The 21,612-nt window shown below is 41.8% G+C and overlaps 1 protein-coding gene and 1 pseudogene across 5 annotated transcripts in view; one reads left to right on the top strand and one right to left on the bottom strand.

Moving 5' to 3' along the window:
• Positions 1-16,192, bottom strand: part of MBTPS1 (membrane bound transcription factor peptidase, site 1) — a 54,849-nt gene extending 38,657 nt beyond the window's left edge. For 2 of the 5 annotated variants that reach the window (XM_063112010.1, XM_063112014.1), the window contains exons 1-3: positions 16,045-16,192; positions 3,744-4,220; positions 2,758-3,015 (exon numbers count right to left, since the gene is read on the bottom strand). In XM_063112010.1, coding sequence (XP_062968080.1) covers positions 2,758-3,015; positions 3,744-3,912 — 427 coding nt within the window. In that variant the 5' untranslated portion in view covers positions 3,913-4,220; positions 16,045-16,192. Of the gene's footprint in view, positions 1-2,757; positions 3,016-3,743; positions 4,221-5,090; positions 5,181-6,422; positions 6,444-9,674; positions 9,771-16,044 lie in introns of those variants that run through there. The other 3 variants (XM_063112011.1, XM_063112012.1, XM_063112013.1) reach the window with 3 other exon arrangements.
• Positions 16,193-16,330: 138 nt separating this feature from the next.
• Positions 16,331-21,106, top strand: LOC134387698 (serine/threonine-protein kinase PLK1-like; annotated as a pseudogene).
• The last annotated feature ends 506 nt before the right edge of the window (positions 21,107-21,612 follow it).

The following is a 21,612-nucleotide window of genomic DNA, read 5'->3' as shown; positions in this document are numbered from 1 at the left end:
TTTTAAATACTGGTTAAAGGTAAGTGGGATTCTCTCCCTTTTCGAGAAGGATGTTCTCAATGCAATTATAACTGCGGGATATTAGTTAATTGGCATCTTATTCCTAAATAGTCTGTACTTGGAATTTTCTAACCAAGATAACCAAGGCAGAGAAGGAGTAATAAAATAATACTTTTTAAAGAAAGAAAGCCAATCATGATACTAAAGCTAAAGAAAAGAGTGATTTTTCATCAGCATCTTGTTCTCACTGAACCAGAAAAAGGAGGAAAAAAAAGTTGAAGGAAATGGCCACTAACCTATTAGGAAGTTTTATACTACTAGATTTCTGGGACAGGAAAAAGTCATGTTACCCCACTGAAAATTTCTCTAGCCAAACATAATAGGACCTTTTAAAAACTGTATACTGCTCAACATTCTCAATGTTTTTATCTACTAGAATTTCCACATTCAAAAAACAAAAGAACTACAGAGGAATGGGATGGGGGAATTTTTGTGGCGGATAAAACCATTCCATATCTTGATTTTTTTGATGGATACTTAACTGTTTACTTTTGCCAAAACTTGCCAAACTATACTCTAAAAATGATGAATTTTACTATCTGTAAGCCCCTTTATTTAAACAAAAAATGGGGAAAAAGCAAAAGAAATGCAAGAGTTTCTCTTTACCTTTCAAGGTTCATGTTATAATAAAGAACATATCATATTTCAAATCAATTTAAAGCAGAGCAAACTACAATACTACTGCAGTCCTATTTCCAAAGCAAATTACTATCATTTTTACTCCAACCTTACCACACTACACCCGTGAGACCTGGAAAAACACAGTCAAGTCAATTCCATTAATTATTCACACAGTCCAATTGAAACCATTCTGCAGTGAACTTCCCAAGTTGATTGCGATCTTTCCGTCAACAGCATGGGACAGTACTGGAGTCATTCACTGAAGACCAACACTGAGGACAAAGGAGGAGTCTATTCTGCTTTACCTTGAACACACCAGGCTACATCCAAAGTATGAATCAGTTCTGGGCTTCACTCTTTAAGAATAACTTAGAAAAACTGTATTCAAAGGAAAACCATTAAAATGGTGAGTGGACTTGACACCACTCATAGGTCATATGAGTAGCCACTGATGGAACTGGGGATAATAAGCTTAAAGAGAAGTTGCCAAAGGGACACAATGGATATCTTCAAATACCAGAAAGATATCTTCACGATATCTTTAGATATCATCTATGGAAAACAGGTTAGCTTTGTCTTACAGCCCATGGGATACAACCAAATGCACGGGATTCAGAGACAGGTTTCAGCCCAAAATAAATATTATCCCAATAAGAGCCACAGAAACTATTAACATTTAATGTTACTTACAACATCCTGAACACTCTGCTAAATTCTCCTCACATGCATTATTTCATCTTGTCTCTGTGAGAACCCTGTGAGGTAGGCAAATATTATCTCCATTTTATGGACGAGAACAATTAAAGCTTAAAGATGAAGAGATGCTTACTGCTCAAGGTCAGAGCTAACTACAGGAAGAACTGGCAGGTCGGGAGGTACTGCATTTCCTTATGGGGGCATCAGGCACAGCACAGGACAAACACAGTGGAAATGGTGCGGAAGAGAACCCCCACCAGGACAGTCTGTGAATCTCGTGCTAAATTAGGCATCTCCATGTCTCCTAAAACATTCCAGAACTTTTTAAGATAAAACATAGAATAAAAATAGAGTCAAGTAAAATGGTGCAATGTACATACATTTGCCTAGTGATACCAGGTTTGATTTGCTTTTATCTTCCTGGGTCATTTTGGAGTGCTATTACTTTTTAAGGAGAAAAATAATACAAAACATCTGGACTAGCAGAAAAGACTCTGAAAACAGACACCTGAAGTCTACAGCTGACTGAAGAACTGGCCTGTCATACTGCGTAAATTAGTCAATCTTTTCCTGTGGTTTTTTTTTTTTAAAAAGCAGCAAAACCTCAGAGGCTCTCAGGCCTAGTATATGACAGACAAAAGAAAAAGAGCAAAATTTTATTTCTTTTTTACTTCCAGTGAAAGAAATGATAGTAAACAATAAAAAAGTAACAATTTTTAACCTGGTTTATGATAAAAAGGGAAAAATTTTCCTTTGGTAATACACATGCTTTGGAAAATATTATGTAATAAATATGCAACTTATTGTTTGAGGATACACTCTATCTTGACAAGCCCAATTGTAGTAAAGTAGAAAAGACTAAGCCCTTGAGCTGAAAAGGGAAAAATCAACTTCCTTCCAACCTCACACCTGCACAGCTGATGATTTGAATAAACCCAGTTGAGGAATGATCGTGCATGGTCAGTAGGCTGAGAGAAAAACAAAATGAAACCCAAAGAAAAGAGTGCCTTAAAAAATAAAAACACATAATGAGAGAAGCACCATGAAAGTAAAGAGGAGACACAAAGACATGGTCTTTCCTTTCAGCATGGGAAGGGGTCACAGCTGCAACCTTTGAAGGCTCTGAGACAGACCTGGGAGAAAATCACTTCCAACGGAAACAAAGATCAACTACCATCCTCTACCGCAAACCCTCAGTTTTTTCCAACCAGAATAGCACGAAGCCTCTTTTTTAAAAAAAATTCCAGCCAGGAAAATGTTCACACTGGTGAACTAGATGAAAGGACAATGGTATTCACTGTGCTATTTTTCATCTACTCTCAGTTTACAATGTTCCAAGTGAAACTGAAGTGATATAGTCTCTGAAATCACAATACTCACGCTCAGCACACTTAAGGGAACGAAGCACTCTCCGCTGAGGTGTTACCCGCTTGATGTGTGGATGATCTTCGAGTGTCAGCAGCCCCATTTTCTGCTTTTCTTTTATCTGAATCACCTCAAAATCACTAGGGTAGTCACTGGATGGATTGTTTCGAGGTATGATCCTCCAATTGTCTACTTCACTGCTTTTGAGGGCACTTGAAATAAATGAATTTCTAGCTTTGGCTGTAAAGTATCCATTGAAAGCCACAATATATTCTGAAATCAATAACCATAAATAAAAATAAGAATTTATGTACATATATTATAACAGAGATTATATCTAAAGTTTCACTGGTAAAAGAAAAAGTACACATTTAAAGCCCACAATAAAAAAGCAAAAAACTGAAAGACTAGTTTAAATGCCCTGTACGGCAGTTTGCAGAGATGAGTTAAGATGATCTACATGACTCCCTTGGTCACAGAGAATACATAATCTGAAACTAGATATCTGTAGTATTTTTTAAAAAGCAAATATCTGCAGAAGTTTGAATACACAGCAAAGAAATGTATATAAGTTTTCCAAATAGGAAAAAGGAATTCAGAGAACTGAATGCTCAGTTAGTTTTATTTTACTGAAAACAATGACAAAATTCTGGAGTGGATTATGAGAGGCTACTTGATTGGTTATTCACATCTGGTCATTTGAACTTTACAACATAAACATTCAGCACCTCAAAACCCCCCACCTTAACCAGCTACAATGGCATCTGTTCCATGGAATCAACTTGTAGGTACATAATTCAGAATATCAATTTCCTTATTTCACAAGTGCTAACTATACTGGGAAAACAAAGTTAATAACCATGCACTATGCACTCATCCTATTTGAAATTTATTGTAGAAAAAAGGGATGCATGTGCTCTTTAGCAAAAGCTAATGTTTATATTAAGTAAGCTTGAAGAAAACAGGGTGGGAGGGATGAACATTTAAGACAATATCATTACCATGTTCCACAACGGTTGATGAGAATTCCACCTTCAAAGTCAGGTGGGAACAGCCAGGGCATGGGGCCCTTTCAAAAGATTTCTTTTCCAGTCTGTCACCCAGATGTTTCTTCCCACAGAGCAAAACCACTAGCAGAAGCAACCAGATGTTGACAAGCTTCATGGTCATAAATGTATATGGTCAAAAAACTGCATAAATTCAAATCGCACTTTTTTCTTCCTTGATTAGAAGTGAATTTTTGTTTCGGCTAAAGCTGCAATATTACTGATCAGCCGTCTTACAGTCTTGTCCAACGTAAATAAGAGTTAAATCCCATGGCCTTTCATGGCTTGGCCCGAAGAAAGGCTTTCATTTCTTTCTCCGCTTCTTCTCCATTTTGAACATAAGGCTTCTCTCACTCGGGCCGAGACGACTGAGTCCTATACTCCATTTGCACCACAGATCCAAAGTCCACCAAAGCTGATCAATCAATCACTCTGGGAGCCAATATATGAAACAAAAAACAGCACACATAGACATTAGTAGCACAATGACATACCTATGTATGAGTGATATTCACAATTTAGATAAGAGGGCCAAAAAGATATCCCAGTTATAAGACGAATGTGTAATATAACCATAAAACATTTTATTATTTCATTTTTATTTACTTATTCCTGACTGCTTTGGGAGGGTGGGGGAAGTTTTAAGGCAGCTTCAAAAATAAAAAAGGATAAAATAAATGAGAAAAAAGGAAAAAACTAAGGGTAACAAAATAACACCAGGAATAATAGTAAGCACATCGGCCCTGAGCATCCTAGCAGCCACAGAGAAGAAGGAATCATGATCCTTTGCTTATGATCCTTTACTTTGCTTGTTTCAGCTTCTGTATTTTCTATCATTTGCAACTCTTCATCTTAAGAACATTCCCCCAATTGGCACTTTAATTTCCCACAAATTTCACTAATTTTTTAAGCAAAAGCTTACTTTCTGCTATAAAATTAATATCTAAGAGCAAACTAATGCCCATACAAGTCATATTTAACACCTTATTTAAGAGACACGGTGCTTTAAAATTGCTCAGATTTTGAATATTTCTTCCAATTCTATGAAAAGTGCATAAAAAGGTCTTTACTTTAAAATTTAAATTTACTTCCAATTCTATGAAAAGTGCATAAAAAGGTTTTTACTTTAAATTTAAATTCATTAAATTTATTTTACCTGAAGCCTCAAACTCAAAGATATTTAACCTGCTAAATCTGTTATAAAACCAGATTTTCTCAGTAATAAGAGAGCACAGTTTGTGAGTAAGCTACTGCTGAAGAAACATATTATTTGAGTACAACATTAGACTCGGGAAAAAATACCTTTCAAAATATCTGAACTGTAGGAAAAACTACCACTCTTCACAATGAAAAGCAGAGCAACAGTAAAAAACAACGCAGTCTGTAGCATGCCTGGAAAAATCAGATGCACAAATCACATTTGAGACACAAATAATCCAGCAACGGGGAATGGATAAATAAAAGAAGATAGGCTTTGTACGGGTACTTATTTTTAAAAAGAAAACATTTAGGACAGGAGTTAACCACCTTTCAAGAGAGATACGTCAAATTGTTAAACCCACTCTTCTGGCAGAAAGTGGTGTGCTTTAGAACACAAAGAGTTTGTGGTTTCTGGAACTATCCATATGTGCTTCTACAAACAGAAAAGCACTTATAGAGTAATGTGAGGAGTTAAAGTGTCTAATAAATTTTTTAAAACTAATTAAGTAGGACAATCATTGCTGTAATAACAAATGATCCTGAAAAGTAAGCCTATCTCTAGAACTGGCACTGAAGACTAAGGTTGGTGAAACAGAACTCATCAGAGATCAACGAAACTTTAAAAGTTATGTCCATCTCAACATGTAGAACAACAATGAGAATGTTAACCACATGAACAAAGAAATTAAAAACAAAGACCAAAACAGAAGACCAGAGAGAAGGAGCAAAGGACAACTTAAAGCCACCTTAACATTTTATAGCAATTTGCTTGTGAATGAGCCCCAATTTTTTCGTTTATGCTTGATACTTCCAGCAATAGATTAACAAAGAATATAATAATATGAAGCATATGCCTAGTTTAATTAAAGATTTTTGGTCAAATAAGATAAAGCTAATCACTGGTGATAAGAGTTCTCATATCATAGTAAATGAACATATAATTAAGATTTAAATGGTTCCCTCACTCAATTAAGGCAAGTTTTTTTTTAATGAACAACAAAAAATCTCTTAAAACACTTCTGTCTCAAATTACAGAATCTATGACATGTGTGAGCTACATATAACACATATTCGTGATCAATACTAGTGAGAAAAATCTTAGACCTACGTTAGGTCAACTTTAATTAAACCTGTTACCAAATAATTCACTCATAGGTAAAGAAAGTGAACTGATAGCATAGCCTATGTGAAAGAGATGGTTAATGTTCTCTTACAACTTAGGCAGAAGCCTGACTTTAAAAGAAAAGGAAGGAAAGAGTTTGAGGGTTTTTAAATGAAACAAACAAACAAAAAATCCATAAGATAATCAGTTCTCTTCCAAACAAAAAAAATTAACTTTTCAGGCTTTTGGAAAATAGGGCACCAAGAAGGCAATATCATAAGACATTCTACCTTAAATTACTCATTAAAGCATGCAATTTATCGAGTACTTACCAACTTAAGACACTGCCAGGAGCTGCAGAACAAACATGTATTATTAGTAAGTGAGGGACACAGCCCTCTAGGTATGATCTAGGAAAGGAGGCCAACCACAAATACAAACAACTAAACAAAATGCAGGAAAGGAAAATGCCAAAGGAGAGGCAAATGTAAAGGGTTGGGGAAGCTGAAATGAGACAGAGTTCCTCCTGGGGTGTAAAAAGGCAGCTTCAGTTGATTAGGTGGCACTGCAGCTGGCTCTTGCAGAATCTCAGCCAGGTACGGCTGGAAGTATGAAAAAAGGAGGGAGGAGTGAAGAGTCCTGAGCAGAACAACATTAGAGAAGGAAAACTCAGGATGTACACAAGGATCAGCACGTCATCCAGTATGAGGGAAGCAATGAGACATTCATCCAGAGAGGCTGAAAGACAAGAAGGGAAAGGAGGACCTTGAACAGGCATGCGGTATGAGCAGAGCACTCAGCAAACAATTAAAAACACAGACCATTTCCATCGAATGGCAGTGAACTGCACGGAGATAAAACAGGGCCCTAGGATGAGATCGCTGAGTTCCTTTGTCCACTCATTCCATTCACTGACTGAGCAACTACTAAGAGCTAGACACTGTTGCAGGCAGTAGAACTGTGTAATAAACAAAATATAGAAATCTCTGCCCTCATGAAGTTTACCTTCCTGTGTGGGGGACAGATAATAAACGAATAAAACATAGTATTCAGCTATGAAATACTGTATATGGAAAGAAGAAAAAATAAAGGGAATATGACAAGACAAGGGAGGGTTAGGAGTTTTTAGCTACACTGCTGCAGAAGCCTGTGAGGAGGAGACTTCTGAGTAGACCTGAAGGAAGCAGGGAGCTGACCAAGCTGTCTCGAGACCTCCTACCCCAAGCAGTAGGAAAAACAAATGGAAAAGCCCTGGGGCAAGGAACATGGCAGGTGTGCATTAGGAAAAGTAAAGAGGCCAGGGAGGTGGAGCAGAGTGAAGAAGGGGAAAGCAGAAGGTGAGACGAGAGAGAGGTAACTAGGGAGACAGAGCAGGGAGGGCCTTGTAGGTCAGAGAAAGGATATCAGCTGTTATTCTGAATGGGAAGGGAAAGCATGAGATGGTTCTGAGCACAGAGGAGAGGCACAAGCTGACCTGCACTTTAACCCGATCTCTGCCAAAGGGGCACAGGCAGAAGCGGGGACAACTGGAAGGCTCCTGATGGTGGTGGCTTGGACCAGATGGGGCAGGAGAGGTGCTGACAGCTGATCACATTATGGGTATGAAGGTGGAGCTGACATAACCTGCTGACAACAAGATGTGGGGGGCATACAAATGAGGAGTCAAGGACAACACCAAGGCCTCTTTCCTAACTGGACCAATGGAGTTTGCCCCTGAGAGGAAGAAGACTGCAGAAAACTATTTGAGAGGAACATCGGCAGGAGCTGAGTTCTGAACATGTTCAATCTAGGATGAGCACCAGAGCTGGGAGCGCACAGCCTAGGGCAGAATCCTGGGCAATCCAGTACCTTTACTTTGACAGAAGACAATAGAGGGCACAGGGAGGTCAAAAAAACTACAATGGGTGGAAAAGAACTTGCAAAGGAAGGGTGGGCAACTGGAAGAAACCTCTGGCTTAGTAATTAAAAGGTCACTGACCGCTCCCAGAAAAGGGCCACCCTAGTGAACAGGCGAGCCTGGTCGCCAGGCAGCACTGTACCAAGCCCATCAAATCCAGGCACCTGCACTGGTCTCCAAACCCACCAGTGGCTGGAAGGCAGACACTCTCAAGTATAAAAATCTGATGGGGGGATAAACGATAAGGCTGAAAATGATGGGGACAATGAGATACTCCCTTGCTTTGTTTGGATCTGGCTGACCTGCTTAGGTTCTTACGTGATGAACTAAGATCCAGACACTAAGACACTATTTTGAAGGACCTATGGCTCAAAAATTGTAACAGATCCCGAGGTTTCTATACTTTCCCAATCCCAGAATAAGGTTTCAAAACATAAATTTCCCTTGAGGAAAACAAAACCACCACCAGGAGGCTAGAGGCTAGTGAATGACAGCATGTGCTCTGGGGTCCACAAGGCCAGACTCTTGGTACCAAGCCCTGTGCTCTTGGGCCTATTTTTAAAAGATATCCTGTCCTCACTAACTCATCTAGTGAGGCTTTGAAAGCACAGACTGCACTTTCCAGTGCCTAACACACCTGTGTCAGAGACTGATGCTTCTTGGTTCTCAGCATATGATGCAAACCTGGTGAGCAAGCAGACTCACCATCTAGCGCAAGCAGATCAGCAGCAACGAGATCAGTATGTAGAGTATGTATGCAAACATACACATCCACACACACGAAAAGAAAAACACTTTCTAAAAACAGTCCTAATTTCTCCTTTTCTTCTTCCCTTGCTCAATAATTCTGAGGACAGAGGCTGGTGTCTGTGGGAAAGTCGCTGTGGCCCACTAGCGGGTATTGGAGTCTGAGCAGGTGAGGAAAGCGTGTGGGGGAGGCACCTGTGAGGGGTCAGAGCCTGAGTGAGTGAAGAAGGCACCACACAAGCAATGGGGTGATGGCAGTGAAGACAAAATTGATTTGATCAAGTAAATAAATACTTACAGATAATGGGAGGCAGCTTTCTTGTTGTCAGCAAAGGAAGTTACAAATATGAAAAGGAAAAAAATCGAACCATTCAGTATAAAACTGAAATCGGGTGCTGGTGTGAATGCAAGGTTTTCAATATATAAATGAACAGATGTGGAAATAAATAAATGCCAGTGTGTGTATATGCTTACATGCATGCATCTGTACACACATTTCCTAGCTCTATTGACAGAACAAGGCAGCAGTGACATCCCAGTAGCAGGGACGTAGCTAGTACCCAGAATTGGTTATCTAAATCTATTCTCCACTAAAAGGAGCCAGACTCCTTGGCGAAAGAGCTAGTTCCAGGCTGGGCCGGGTAAGAACACGAGTCTTGAACATCTTTTTATACCATACACGAGGAAGAGCTCAAAGAATGATGGGGATATATCAAAGGGACACAGAAGTCAGTTCAGAGGGGCTCCCACTAGACAAATCTGGAACAACCTGAGCATCAAAATAAATCATTAAAGTAACAAATTCTGACTGAATAAAATAAGAAAAAAGGAGGCCACAATTACATAAATAAAACAAAGTTTAAAGAAGAATGAAATATTTACATAGTCTCAAAATGCTCCCAACAAAATACTTATTTACAAAGGGGAAGAGTAACTTTACAGTGGAGAATCTTCGTCAGGTCATCCAGTTAACCAGTTAAGGGACAAACGCACCAGGGTCCACCCGACAGATGCCAGCATCACTTCTGTGAGGCTCCTGTCAAAGATGTACAACTTGAATCAAAGCGTGAAGAGACATCAGACACACCCAAACTGAGGAACATTCTACAAAATAACTGGCCTAGAATTTTCATAAGTACCAAGGCAATAAAAGCCAAGGAAGGACAGATATTGCTCCAGACTGAAGGAGACTCAAGAGACAATATAACTCATGATTCTGAACTAGATCCACTTGAGGTAATGGTCATTCTAGAACAATTCTGTTCTTGTAACCTTTCTGTTAAGTTCTGTTTCCAAAATATGTAGAAAAAATAAACTCTTTATTTAGTCTCAGTTGCTAGAAATGCACTGGGCAGGAGGGGTATTCAAAATTTGAAAGTGGCCGTAGGGGGCAATTATAAGCCTCTTTTATTAGACTTAGTGCTGATCACTGAGTGCAAAGCAGACCACAGACCATGTCAAATACATATACACTCGACTGTTACACAGAATGACATCCAAACATCCCAATAGGTGGGACTGAGCTAAAGTGAAGCTAAAAGTATACCTCATTCTAAGAAACTGACAGAACTCTTGAAAAGATTCATGATAAGTTTCCGTTAAATTAACATGTGTTTCTATGATTTACATTATAAAAACCAAGTAAGGGCTGACCCCATGGCTCACTTGGGAGAGTGCGGTGCTGGGAGCGCCGAGGCCGCGGGTTCAGATCGTATATAGGGATGGCCGGTGCGCTCACTGGCTGAGCACAATGCGGGCGACACCAAGCCAAGGGTTACAATCCCCTTACCAGTCACACACACACACACACAAAAAAGTAACATTTTGAAAGAAAAAAATTGAGGCACCCAGCATATAATACAAATCATGTTTAAGTATTCAACAATACTAATAAAATAAGTACTCTCAGAAGTTGCAGGTGAACATAAAAAAATTCTTATAGCTTTTAGAATGGCAATTTGCCAATATTTATTTAAACTCTTAAAAATGAACACGAAAGTTTTTTTTTGCCTAATAAACCCAGTAATAACAGTAAAAACTAACTAACACTTATTGAGCATTAACTATGTGGCAAGTGCTATTCTAAGTAATTTGCATGTATTAACTCATTTAATCCTCAAGAACTGTTATTAACCCCATTTTCAGGTGAAAAAACTGAGGCCCAGAGTAGCTAAGCACACATTCGACTGGTGCCACACAGCCAGTGAGTGGGAAAGCTGGGCTGGAAATTCAGGTGGTCTGGCTCCAGAGGCCATGCTCTTCGGAATCAGTTAGCCTGCTTTTCTAAAATGTCTCCTAGGAATTCATTCCAAGAGGTGTGAATCTGAAAGCACACAATGATTTAAGTCCTAGAACACACAGTGCAAGACTTTAACTGAGAATAATTAGAGACCATCTAAATGTGCAATAACAGGCAACTGGCTAAAAAATTATGGCTCATCCATACTATGCAATGCCATGCAGCAACTTCAAACTATCCTCCTGTGGTAGGCTGAATGATGGTCCCCCCAAAAGGTTTCCATGTCTTAATCCCCCAAATCTGGGAATGTTACTCTATATAGCCAAAGGGACTTTGCAGGTGTGACTAAACTAAGGATTTCAATTTGGGGAGAGTATCCTTGATCATCCAGGGACTCAGGTGAAATTACAATGGTCTCTATAAGAGGGAGGCAGGAGATCAGAGTGGGTAGTAAGAGATGTGTTGATGGAAGTAAGAAGTTGAAGTAATGCAAGGAAGAAGTCATGAGCCAAGGAATGCAGGCAGCCTCTAGAAACTGAAGGGAAGGAAATGGATTCTCTCCTCAGAGCCTACAGAAGAGGCCTGCCAACACCTTCACTTCAGCCCGGTGAGACTGATATTGGACTTCTGACCTCCGGAACTGTAAAATAGTAAATTTGTGTTGTTTTAAGCCACTGCTTGTGGTAATTTGTTACAGCAGCAAAAATGTGGTAAAATGCTAATGAAATATTAAGTAAAACAGTTCGTGTACAGTATAATCCAAATTTTGATTTTTAAAAATGTGTGCACAGGAAAACAGTAATACTGAAAGACACATCCAAAATGGTAACAGTGATTCTACCTTTCAATATGATCACAGATAGTTATTTTCTGTTTTATTCTATTTTGTTTATATTTTTACAAAGAGCTTATGTTGCTTTTATAATTAGATAAAACATATGGTTTAAATATTTTAATAAAACTTTAAAAATAAATTTTAAAGAAAAAAACATTTTCTGGCAAGACAGTGGCACAAAAATTCAAATACTATTTGTTAGATTTAATTGTATTTGCACACATAGCAGAGATTAAAAGGGACCTATCTCCTAGGAATAGTTTTCAAAAATCTGTCTGCAGTTATCTTCCAGCCTAAGGAAAAGATATCCTTTGAAAACACTAAGCTTTCAGCTAGCTCATTCTGAAAAGGCTTATCATTTGTAGTATCACTTACTCTTAGGGCCTATTTACGGCTGTTACTGGATCCACCAAGTGGTGACTGGATTTAATTTCTAAAAATTCTTTATGTAGAAGACCTGGTTATCTTTCCACACAAAGGCATACTCTAAAAGAAATACCATACCTGTGGATTTTCCATGAGTATGATTTCACCTCTAATATAGGTGTAATAAAAAATTTTTGAGGTCAAATACTAAGTGGAAAAGACAGTTCAAGTTGTATGTACCAGGAATAAGATTTAATGAGATACATGTGTAAAAAGGAGACAAAGTAGAGGAAACGTATTACGTGGATAAGCACCTGGTCTGGCAGACAGCTAACATTCCTTGCAGCTGAGTGTACTCATAATATGCATAATAAAAGAACATTCTTCTGGGTATAACTAAAATACATCTAATATTATTTCTTTGAAAATAAAGAACATTAATTCAGGTGAGAGGAACTGACCTGCATAACCTGACTATCATGTAATTATGCAGCTATGCCTTGCTTTTCAATAAACTAGTTTACTGAAATAGCTCCAAAGAAGACTGAATTGTGTTTAGACCACAAAAGAGTATCATCCAGTTCAATTAAAAGTTGGCTGAAAAGCTAACATTTTTATAACTAATTGCATACTTGGCTGTATTACGATTGTTTAATAGGCTAACAATTAAGTAACGCCAGACCACACTACCTTAAAGGTGTATTCTTAAGCCTGATTGAACCATTTCTTCAGGCGCATTCTGTCCATCAGTTGGTCTTGTAGAAAAAAAGGAAAAATTATTCAGCCCAATGGGTCAATAGTGCCAAGGGTGGGAAACCTTGGTCTGTAGCATCTTTTATTGTCTACTATTCACATATGTTGCGCTTGTCCTTTCAGTCTTCTCTTATCCATTAATCATCTAGTACTAGCTAGCCATACAAAGCACCTTCAAATTTCATACCTTCCTCATTTTACTTTAAATTCGTGTCTTTAAGCAAAAAGACATTGTCAAGATTAATAAATCTAGTTAATACATTTCTGTAGCACAATGAAACAGAGGAGGTCACATGGAAGGGGAAATCAACTTCTTGTTATCACCTCCTTAATCTGTTTCAGGCAAAACACTGAAAGAGAACAAGTTGACTTCAACCCCCGTCACCTCCTTAATCTGTTTCAGGCAAAACACTGAAAGAGAACAAGTTGACTTCAACCCCCGTCCCCTAATCAAATAACAAATACATGGTCTAGCCTTCTGTTCTTAATATTTCAGGTCACCAAGGTGGCATTGTCACGTATTTTTAATAAAATATAACCAATATCTCAACTCCCTCCTAGTGCAAAGAGGCAAACTGCAAATCTCCCAAAGAGAACCCACTAAAGACATTAAGGGGAGCAATGTGCAGTTTACCTTAAACCTTCAGTCTTCTTAGTTTTTGTTATTCTAGTTGTTCGTGGCACTTATTGTGGTTGCCACACAAATTAAAAAAAAAAAGCAATAGGCAAGAACTACCTACCACCAGACTGCTAGAAAACAGAATCAAAGAACAAATGAATTTGAAGGGAATGTTAAAAACTTCTTGACTAGAAGAGTTCCCACTTCATCCCTAGATGCTTCAAAGGTTCTGCAAGCACTGCATTAGATGTTCCCTTTTTACATAAAAAGAATCAACTTTTTTGTTCATTGCAACATAGTTGACTGTACATACCTATAGGACACAGTTAAATATCAATACTTGTGTGCAATATGTGATGCTTAAATCAGGATAATTAGTATATTCAACATTACACAATGTAATCGTTTTTCATGGCCCTTTACCAATTCCTCCCTTACCTCCCCCTCCCCCTTTCCCTCCTCCAGTAGACTCAGTTCTGTTCTCTCCTTTTGAAAGTTCAATGTATTATCTTTTGGGGTTTTTTTTTAAGCTCCCACTTATGAGTGAACACATGTGTTATTTCTCTTTCTTTGCCTGGCTCATTTCACTTAACATAATTTTCTCTAAGTTTATCTATGTTGCTGCAAATGGCAGTATTTCATTCTTTTTTATGACAGAGTAGTATTTCACTGTGTAAATACACCACATTTTCCTTATCCAGTCATCTGAGGATGGACACTTAGACTGGTTCCAACTCTCAGCTATTGTAAACAGAGGAGTGATAAACATAGGGGTGCAGGTATCCCTTCAACATGATGATTTTCATTCCTTTGGGTATATACCCAGCAGCGGAATTCTGAATTGGATCGTATGGCTGTTCTATCTATAGTTGTTTGAGGAACCTCCATACAGGTTTGGAGGTTTAATGGCTGCACCAATCTACAGTCCCACCAACAGGGTGACAGGGTTCCGCTTTCTCTGCATCCAGGATCAACTCTTGATCATAATGGATGCCTGGGGAGTGTGGTGGATGGAGTCCTAACGTGCAAGAGTCTGGCTCAGGCCTCAGCTCCCACCCCCAATAAATGACTCTGCCATCATCTGCATCATATATTCGAGCACAAAATAAAATTTTATTTGCAAAAGTGTTCTGCATGAATAGTTAAACAAAATGTGGTATATTCATACAATGGAATATTATTCATCCACAAAAAAGAATGAAGTACTCATTCGCACTAGAACACAGATGAACCTTGAAAACATTATGCTAACTTAAAGAAGCCAGACACAAAAAGCCCGACATATGATTCCATCTGAATATATGAAATATTCAGGAAAGGCAAATCTAGGGAGACAAAGTAGATTACGAGTTGCCAGGGGCTGGGGTTGAAAATGGGTACAGACAGCAAACGGGCACCAGGTGTCTTCTTGGGGTGATGAAAATGTTCTAAAAGTAGACTGTGGTGAGGACTACAGCACTCTGTAAATTTACTAAAAACCATTGGATGGTACACTTAAAACAGGTGAATTTCATTGTATATAAATTTTATGGTAATTACGGAATGGTATTTTACCTCAATGAAGCTCTTACAGAAAAAATAAATATAATAAAAAAGGGTTCTGTAGATTAAAAAAAAAAGTGGGGTTAGAATTATGGCTCTTCTCCAAGCCCCTCCTTTTTATACGTATGAAAATTGAGACCCAGAAGTTAGAGAACCTAACTAGCATAGTTAGGACTAAAGGGCTAGTCTCCGGAATTCCACTCCGGGTCATTTGGAACTATCATTCAAAATCTAAAGTAAATGTAAATATTTAACTTAATTTGCTTAGACAAATAGGCCAAGGTTCTCAGGGGCTCTTACTAAAACGAAGGGTAAACATCTCAATAAAAATGATGTTGATGATGCATAGCAGTCTCAGGTAACACAATCATGCCACGGTAAGGCAACATTTTAAGATCCTACAGGTTCTGAGAGTTAACCTAACAGCATCACGTGCCCAACCTGCCCCAGGCTGCTTCAACTGTATTTTAAAAATCAGTAGCGCAATATGCCAAATAACTGGGGTCATTTAAAATATGACACCAGCACCTCCCTGGAAGCACACCTAGAATTCTGTGTCTGGCTCGAGGCTCAGGGCCAGAGTCCGGCACACTGCTACACTCCGTTAAAGTTTATTTCACATAAAGAAAATAATGAACTTGAACAAGCTACCAAGCCGTGTAAGCCCGCAGAGGGCCGGCAGGACCGCCACTGGAGGTAAGTCGTGGTGGCGGCTGTCGCGCTTGGGCCGAGAACGCAGGCTGTAGTGCCCGGGGCGTCCAAACGCCCGTCCTCACCGCTTCACCCGGGAGCCCCCACCCCGCGCCCGGCCGCCTCCACAGGCCCGCGGCCGCCGCGCCGCCCAAGCAACCGCCGGGGCCGTCCGGGCCCGCGTAGCCCCCGCCTCGCCCCGCGCGCCGCCCGTCCTCGGCCTCGGGCGCGGCCGGCACACCTGGGCGCGCGGGCGGCCGACGTACCTGCCGCCGCCTCAAGCTCCGGTCCGGCGGGCCTGGGGTAACGGCGCCTCCGCGGCAAACACGCCTCGGCTCTCCATTCGGAGCTGTTTACTCCTAACTCTCGCGACACCGCGCGATCGGGGCGGGAGGCCCACAGCTGGGAGCGTCGGCCCCGCCAGCCCTGCGTGCCCTGCGTGCGCGCTCTGGAGGCCGAGGGCCGCGGCCCGGGCCCGAGCTTGGGCGACGGTCTCGCGACATTTGCAGCCCTCAGCCGGGGCAGGGTGGGACGCGGTGGGAGTGGGCGGCAATGGCAGGTTCCAATGTCCGGCTGGGGAGGCGCTGGGCTTCGAGGCCGGGAGCTCGGAAAATGAGCACAGGCCTGAAGACGCCCGCCCGGAACAGGTTCTAGAGAGGACGACCCTGGCGTAAACCGTCCCCCCGCTTCGCTGACATTTGCCGTAAACGTGCCGAAAGCCGGTTGCCCCAGCGCTGGCTTCCTGCAGGTGTAAGCCAAGCTCACGGCCATTTGTCCAGCCAGGGCGGCTCGGATTCTCGCTTAAGGGCGCCCCCCAGACGCCCGACTCTGCGAGGCGGACAGGTGAAGCGACTGGTGAGATGCCAGTGAGGGTTGGAATCCTGAACGGTCTCGCCCCCACCCTCACATGTGAAACCCCCGAATTCCGTCTTCTCCACCTTCTAAACCCCTCACGGCTTTGGCTGGACCTGCTGCCAGGGGTACCTGTGCCTTGAGAAACGGAGGGTGTCTGAAAGCCATTTACCCTTTTTGAAGAAACAAAGATCAATGTGTTAAGCTCTGAAAAGTTTGCCTCCCCCCAAAATGTATGGGTGATTTAGATACTAGGATCATGGGTTGATCGCTTCTCAGCCTTTTGGCTAAGATCAAGTGTAGGATGACAGGTTGTTTTCAGTCTAAATGTTAAGCTGGCCCACACTCGCTACTGGGCACAACTGAGGGACTGAAAGCATCTTTAGGTAATGCTAGTGGGCAGTGATGTGCTAGTCAGATAAAGCTGTTTTATATCGCGTTTGAACTTCCCACCGCCCCACGGTAATGCTGAATGGCACCAATATTACAAGAAATCACAGCATGTCATCTTCCCTTTAACATAATTTCACCAAATTGATTTAAAATAATGGATAAATATAGAATCACAAAATACCATATCCCGCCTCAAAGCATCTACTTTGTAATTTTGAGAAAGTTGTTTAACCTCTTTGTACATCAACTTCCTAACCCCCAAAATAGGGATACTAGTACCTACCTTACAGGAGGCATGTCAAACGAAACCTACACGTGACGTTCTTGGCTCATACATGATTCAATAAATGGTGGAGGATTCTTAAGTCTTTTCTCAACTCAGATCTCATACAGTTTTACAAACTTTCAGAGAATTTGTGACTCTTCTTACATTTGCAGATCCTTAAAATTAAGCACTCCCTTCTGCCACCGTGTAATGCATTCGATCTGAAGCTTGTCTATGTAGTTCTAGTCTAACTTGGGGTAAATTAATCTTGGTCAGGGTTTTTTTAAACAATCCTTCAGTTGTTACTATGCCAGTGAATACATGGCCCACCTACAGGAATCAAGTAGACTAGTGAATTGCAAACATCCCACGAAGCCCAGGGGCAGAGAAGAGGATAGTGCTGCCAATTCCTAAAAATGCCTATAAACCGAAGGTGTTGCAGGGAACCCTGAGCATTTTCTAATTGTTAAACCTGTCCCTTTTTTCCACTCGAGAAACCATTTTAGAAATTTTATGCTTGACTGTCCTAATAGCAAACTCTGGCTCCTGCAACTTAGCTTGGCTGCTTCATGCACCCGCCTATATCCATGTGCTAATAGGACACAACAGTCTTACACAGCCCTAAGGTCTGGATGCAAATTAGGCTCCAGAGCTGACCAATGGACTGTGTCCCATAATCAGCCAATACAAATTAGCAGGACTGCATCCCTCATTTACATAAGAGGACCTCAATGGGAACTCATTCAGGAAGTTAGGGTGGGAATTTTGGCTATATAAGACTGCCTCTTTCCTTTAGTTCGGGGAGACACTGGTCTAGGAGTCTTCACTCCCAGTGTTCTCCTTGCTTGCAAGCATAAAGGCACCATAATACCGAACAAAGAGCTGTAACACCAAATAAAGAACTGTAAAACTGCAACACTGATGCCTGTCTTGTATTCTCTGTGCAATCTCCCCCACAATAAAGGGGGTTAGGAAAGGGGAGACAGAAGTTACTTGGAAATCTAACAAGAAAGACTGAGAACTACAGGATCCTTGTCTACCACAGGTGGTTTTCCACAACTCCAGGTTCTAAAATAACTTCCTAAACTAGGCTTCATGTACTGAATAAAGTAAGCACAGTTCCATGGGAAGGTAAACCTTTATTCAAACTAAGTGATATTTTAAAGAATAACAGTTGATGGCACAGGCACTGGCCAACCCAGAGTTGTGGTTCCCAGAGCCCCAGTGGCTACTCCACTGGTGAAAAAGACCCTGGAGGCCCTAGTGGGCCCACACAGTCAGTGGCACTATGTGGAGGCCTCTTTTGGGGCATGGGCAGCTTAGTCAAAGCTTTGAAATCTCTGATGCAGACACCAAGGAGGTGTTCAAGGGAAAGATCATGCCTCAGTCTATGCTATTCAATCACCAGAAGATGTCCATGGAGATATCCATTCACTGTAGCCTCACCCACCAGCATGTCGTAGGCTTCCACAGCTTTTTCAAGGACAACAAGGTCATGTTGGTGATACTGGAGCTCTGCTACTCCGGGTCTCTCCTGGAGCTGCATTAAGAAAAGGAAAGTGCTGAGTGAGCCCAAGGCACACTATTATCTGAGGCAGGTCGTCTCTGACTGCCCTGCTCCAAATCAGGGTTATTCACCAGGACCTCAAGCTGGGCAACCTTTTCCTGAATGAGGATCTGGAGGAGAAAACGGGATTTTGGACTAGCAACCAAAGTCCAATATACCAGAAAGCAGAGGAAGACCCTGCATGGAACTCCTAATTATACAGCTCTCAAAGAGCTGAGCAGAAAAGGGCACAGTTTCAAGGTGAGCATGTGGTCCAGTGGGTGCATCACATATACCTTGTTAGTGAGCAAACGACCTTTTAAGCTCTCTTGCCTAAGAGACTTACTTCCAGATAAGAAGAATGAATACGGTATTCCCAAGCACATCAATCCCTCATCCAGAAGATGATTTGGACAAATCCACTGCCTGCCCACCTGTTAGCAAGCTGTTCAATGATGAGTTCTTTACTTCTGGCTATATCCCTGTCTCCCTATCACCTGCCTCACCACTCCACTGAGGTTCTCCCTCGCTCCCAGCAGCCTGGACCCCAGAAACCGAAGCCTCTCACACTGCTCAATAAAGGCATGGAGAACTTATCCAGGCCCGAGTGTCTCCTGGATAAGCAGAACCAGTGGTTTGGGAGAAGGGTGAGGGGGTCCAGTGCCACCTTGGCAACATGCTGCAGCAGCTGCACAGGGTCAATACCCTCAAACCCTCACAGCGAGGGGTGGTGAGGCAAGAGGTGGAGGGTCTTGTCCGCATCTCCATCTTCTGGGCTGGCAAGTGGATGGACTATCAGGACAAGTACTGCCTCAAGCATCAGCTGTGATAATAGCAAGGAGTGCTCTTCATTGACTTGGCACGCCTTATCCTCTATGATGATGGTGACAGCCTGCAGTACAGTAGTCTCCCTTTACCTGCAGGGGATGTATTCCAAGACCCCCCAGTGCGTGCCTGAAGCCGCAGACAGTACCCAGTTGCTGTCAACTGGAACATGTGTCTGTTCCTGTCTTCCACCACAAAGTGAATGCCTTTTCCATCCTGACTACACACTGATCACACCGGAGCTGCAGCTTCTGCAGTGTGAGGTGCAACAACTAAACTAGCACAAATTTCTTTTTCCTTCTTCACAATTTCACAGATACAAGATTCGTTCTTACCACAGAGCTCAGCAACCTCAGCATACTATTTTTTTTTTCTTTCCTTATTAAATTGAGAATTTTCACCTTTTAAAGGAAGCACTTTATGGTTTCTCTTTGGCCTATCCAAATGGCCATCATGACTACCTTGTGCTTTGGGGCCATTACTAAGCAAACTAAGGGTGACCTGAACACAAGCACAGCGATACTGTGACAGTCGCCCTGATCACCCAGCCAGCTATAAAGTGACCAGTGGGTGGGTAGCATCTACAGTGTGGAGACACTGGACAAAGGAATGATTCACATCCCAGGCAGAATGGAGCAGGACAGAAAGAGATTTCATCACACTACTCAGAACAGCATGCAACTTAAAATTTATGAACTATTTCTGGAATTTTCTATTTAATATTTTTGGACTGTGGTTGAAAATGGAACCACAGATAAGGGAGGACTACTGTACAGGGAGCACAATAGCACCGAGTCCCATCTCACTGGGAGTTCCCCTCCCAACTCTTTGATGAAGATCACCCTCCTGAAGTAGCTCCACAATTGCACAAACACACATGTGCCAAAGCCAGGTACCCACATCATACCCTGGGAAGGCAATGAGCTCGCACAGTCACCCTACCTGCTTACCTGGTTAAGCACCTGCAGTGCCATCATCCTGTACCACAGCAATGGTGCTGTGCAGGCCAACTTCTTCCAGGCCCACCAAACTTATCCTCTGCCACTGATGGCAGCCGTGCTCCACATCAACGATAATTGGGACTTCTGTACGTACCACCTGAGGCTTCTGGAGCAGTACAGCTCATGCAAAGTGCTGGCTGGACCACTGGCTCCACTATGCCCACACCACAGTGGACAAATGGCTGAGCTCACACTCAGCCATCATCACCTCAAAGCCTGCTCATAGGCCTCCCTCCCCTCTAGACTGGTGCCCCTCCTTCCCCCCATCAGCACCTGGGGCCTACACTGAGCTCCCATGGCACTGCTTCTGTAGTGTGCCCCCCAGCCTTGGGGGCTGGGCAGAGCTATATCATCCTTGCAGGTGGAGGCTGCTGTGTAAGTTATTTTTGTACATGTGCTGGTGTGGGATCCATAGCCTCTTCCCCGTGCCTCTCAACCCACCATAGGAATTATACAGATTATTTCTATTGAACTCGGAACTGTCCTTGGCTTTATACACTTTAAACATATGTAAATCTTCAAAAAAAGAAGGATAACAAAGACAGATGCACCAGAATTGGTTCTGGAGGTCACAGAATGTCAAGACTGAGGACATACCACCTAACCCTCTGGTTCCCAAATGTGACAAGATTTTAAGTAATTGAGGTTAGGGGAAAAAACAAGAGACACCTAAGAGCTGCCTCTGTTTGCTCTCTTCCCTTTTTTCTTCTTATTTTTCTTTCTTTTCTCTTCCTTTTTTTCTTTTTTTTTTTTTTTTTTTTGTCGTTTTTTCGTGACCGGCACTCAGCCAGTGAGTGCACTGGTCATTCTTATATAGGATCCGAACCCGCGGCGGGAGCGTCGCCGCGCTCCCAGCGCAGCACTCTACCGAGTGCGCCACGGGCTCGGCCCCCTTTTTTTCTTTTTGTAGTGGGTTTCTGAACCCACTACAATCTTGCTTTCATCCCCATGG

The sequence above is a fragment of the Cynocephalus volans genome, chromosome 10, assembly GCF_027409185.1.
Source record: "Cynocephalus volans isolate mCynVol1 chromosome 10, mCynVol1.pri, whole genome shotgun sequence".
NCBI classification, from domain to species: Eukaryota; Metazoa; Chordata; class Mammalia; order Dermoptera; family Cynocephalidae; genus Cynocephalus; species Cynocephalus volans.
This window is presented reverse-complemented; position numbering and strand designations above follow the sequence as displayed.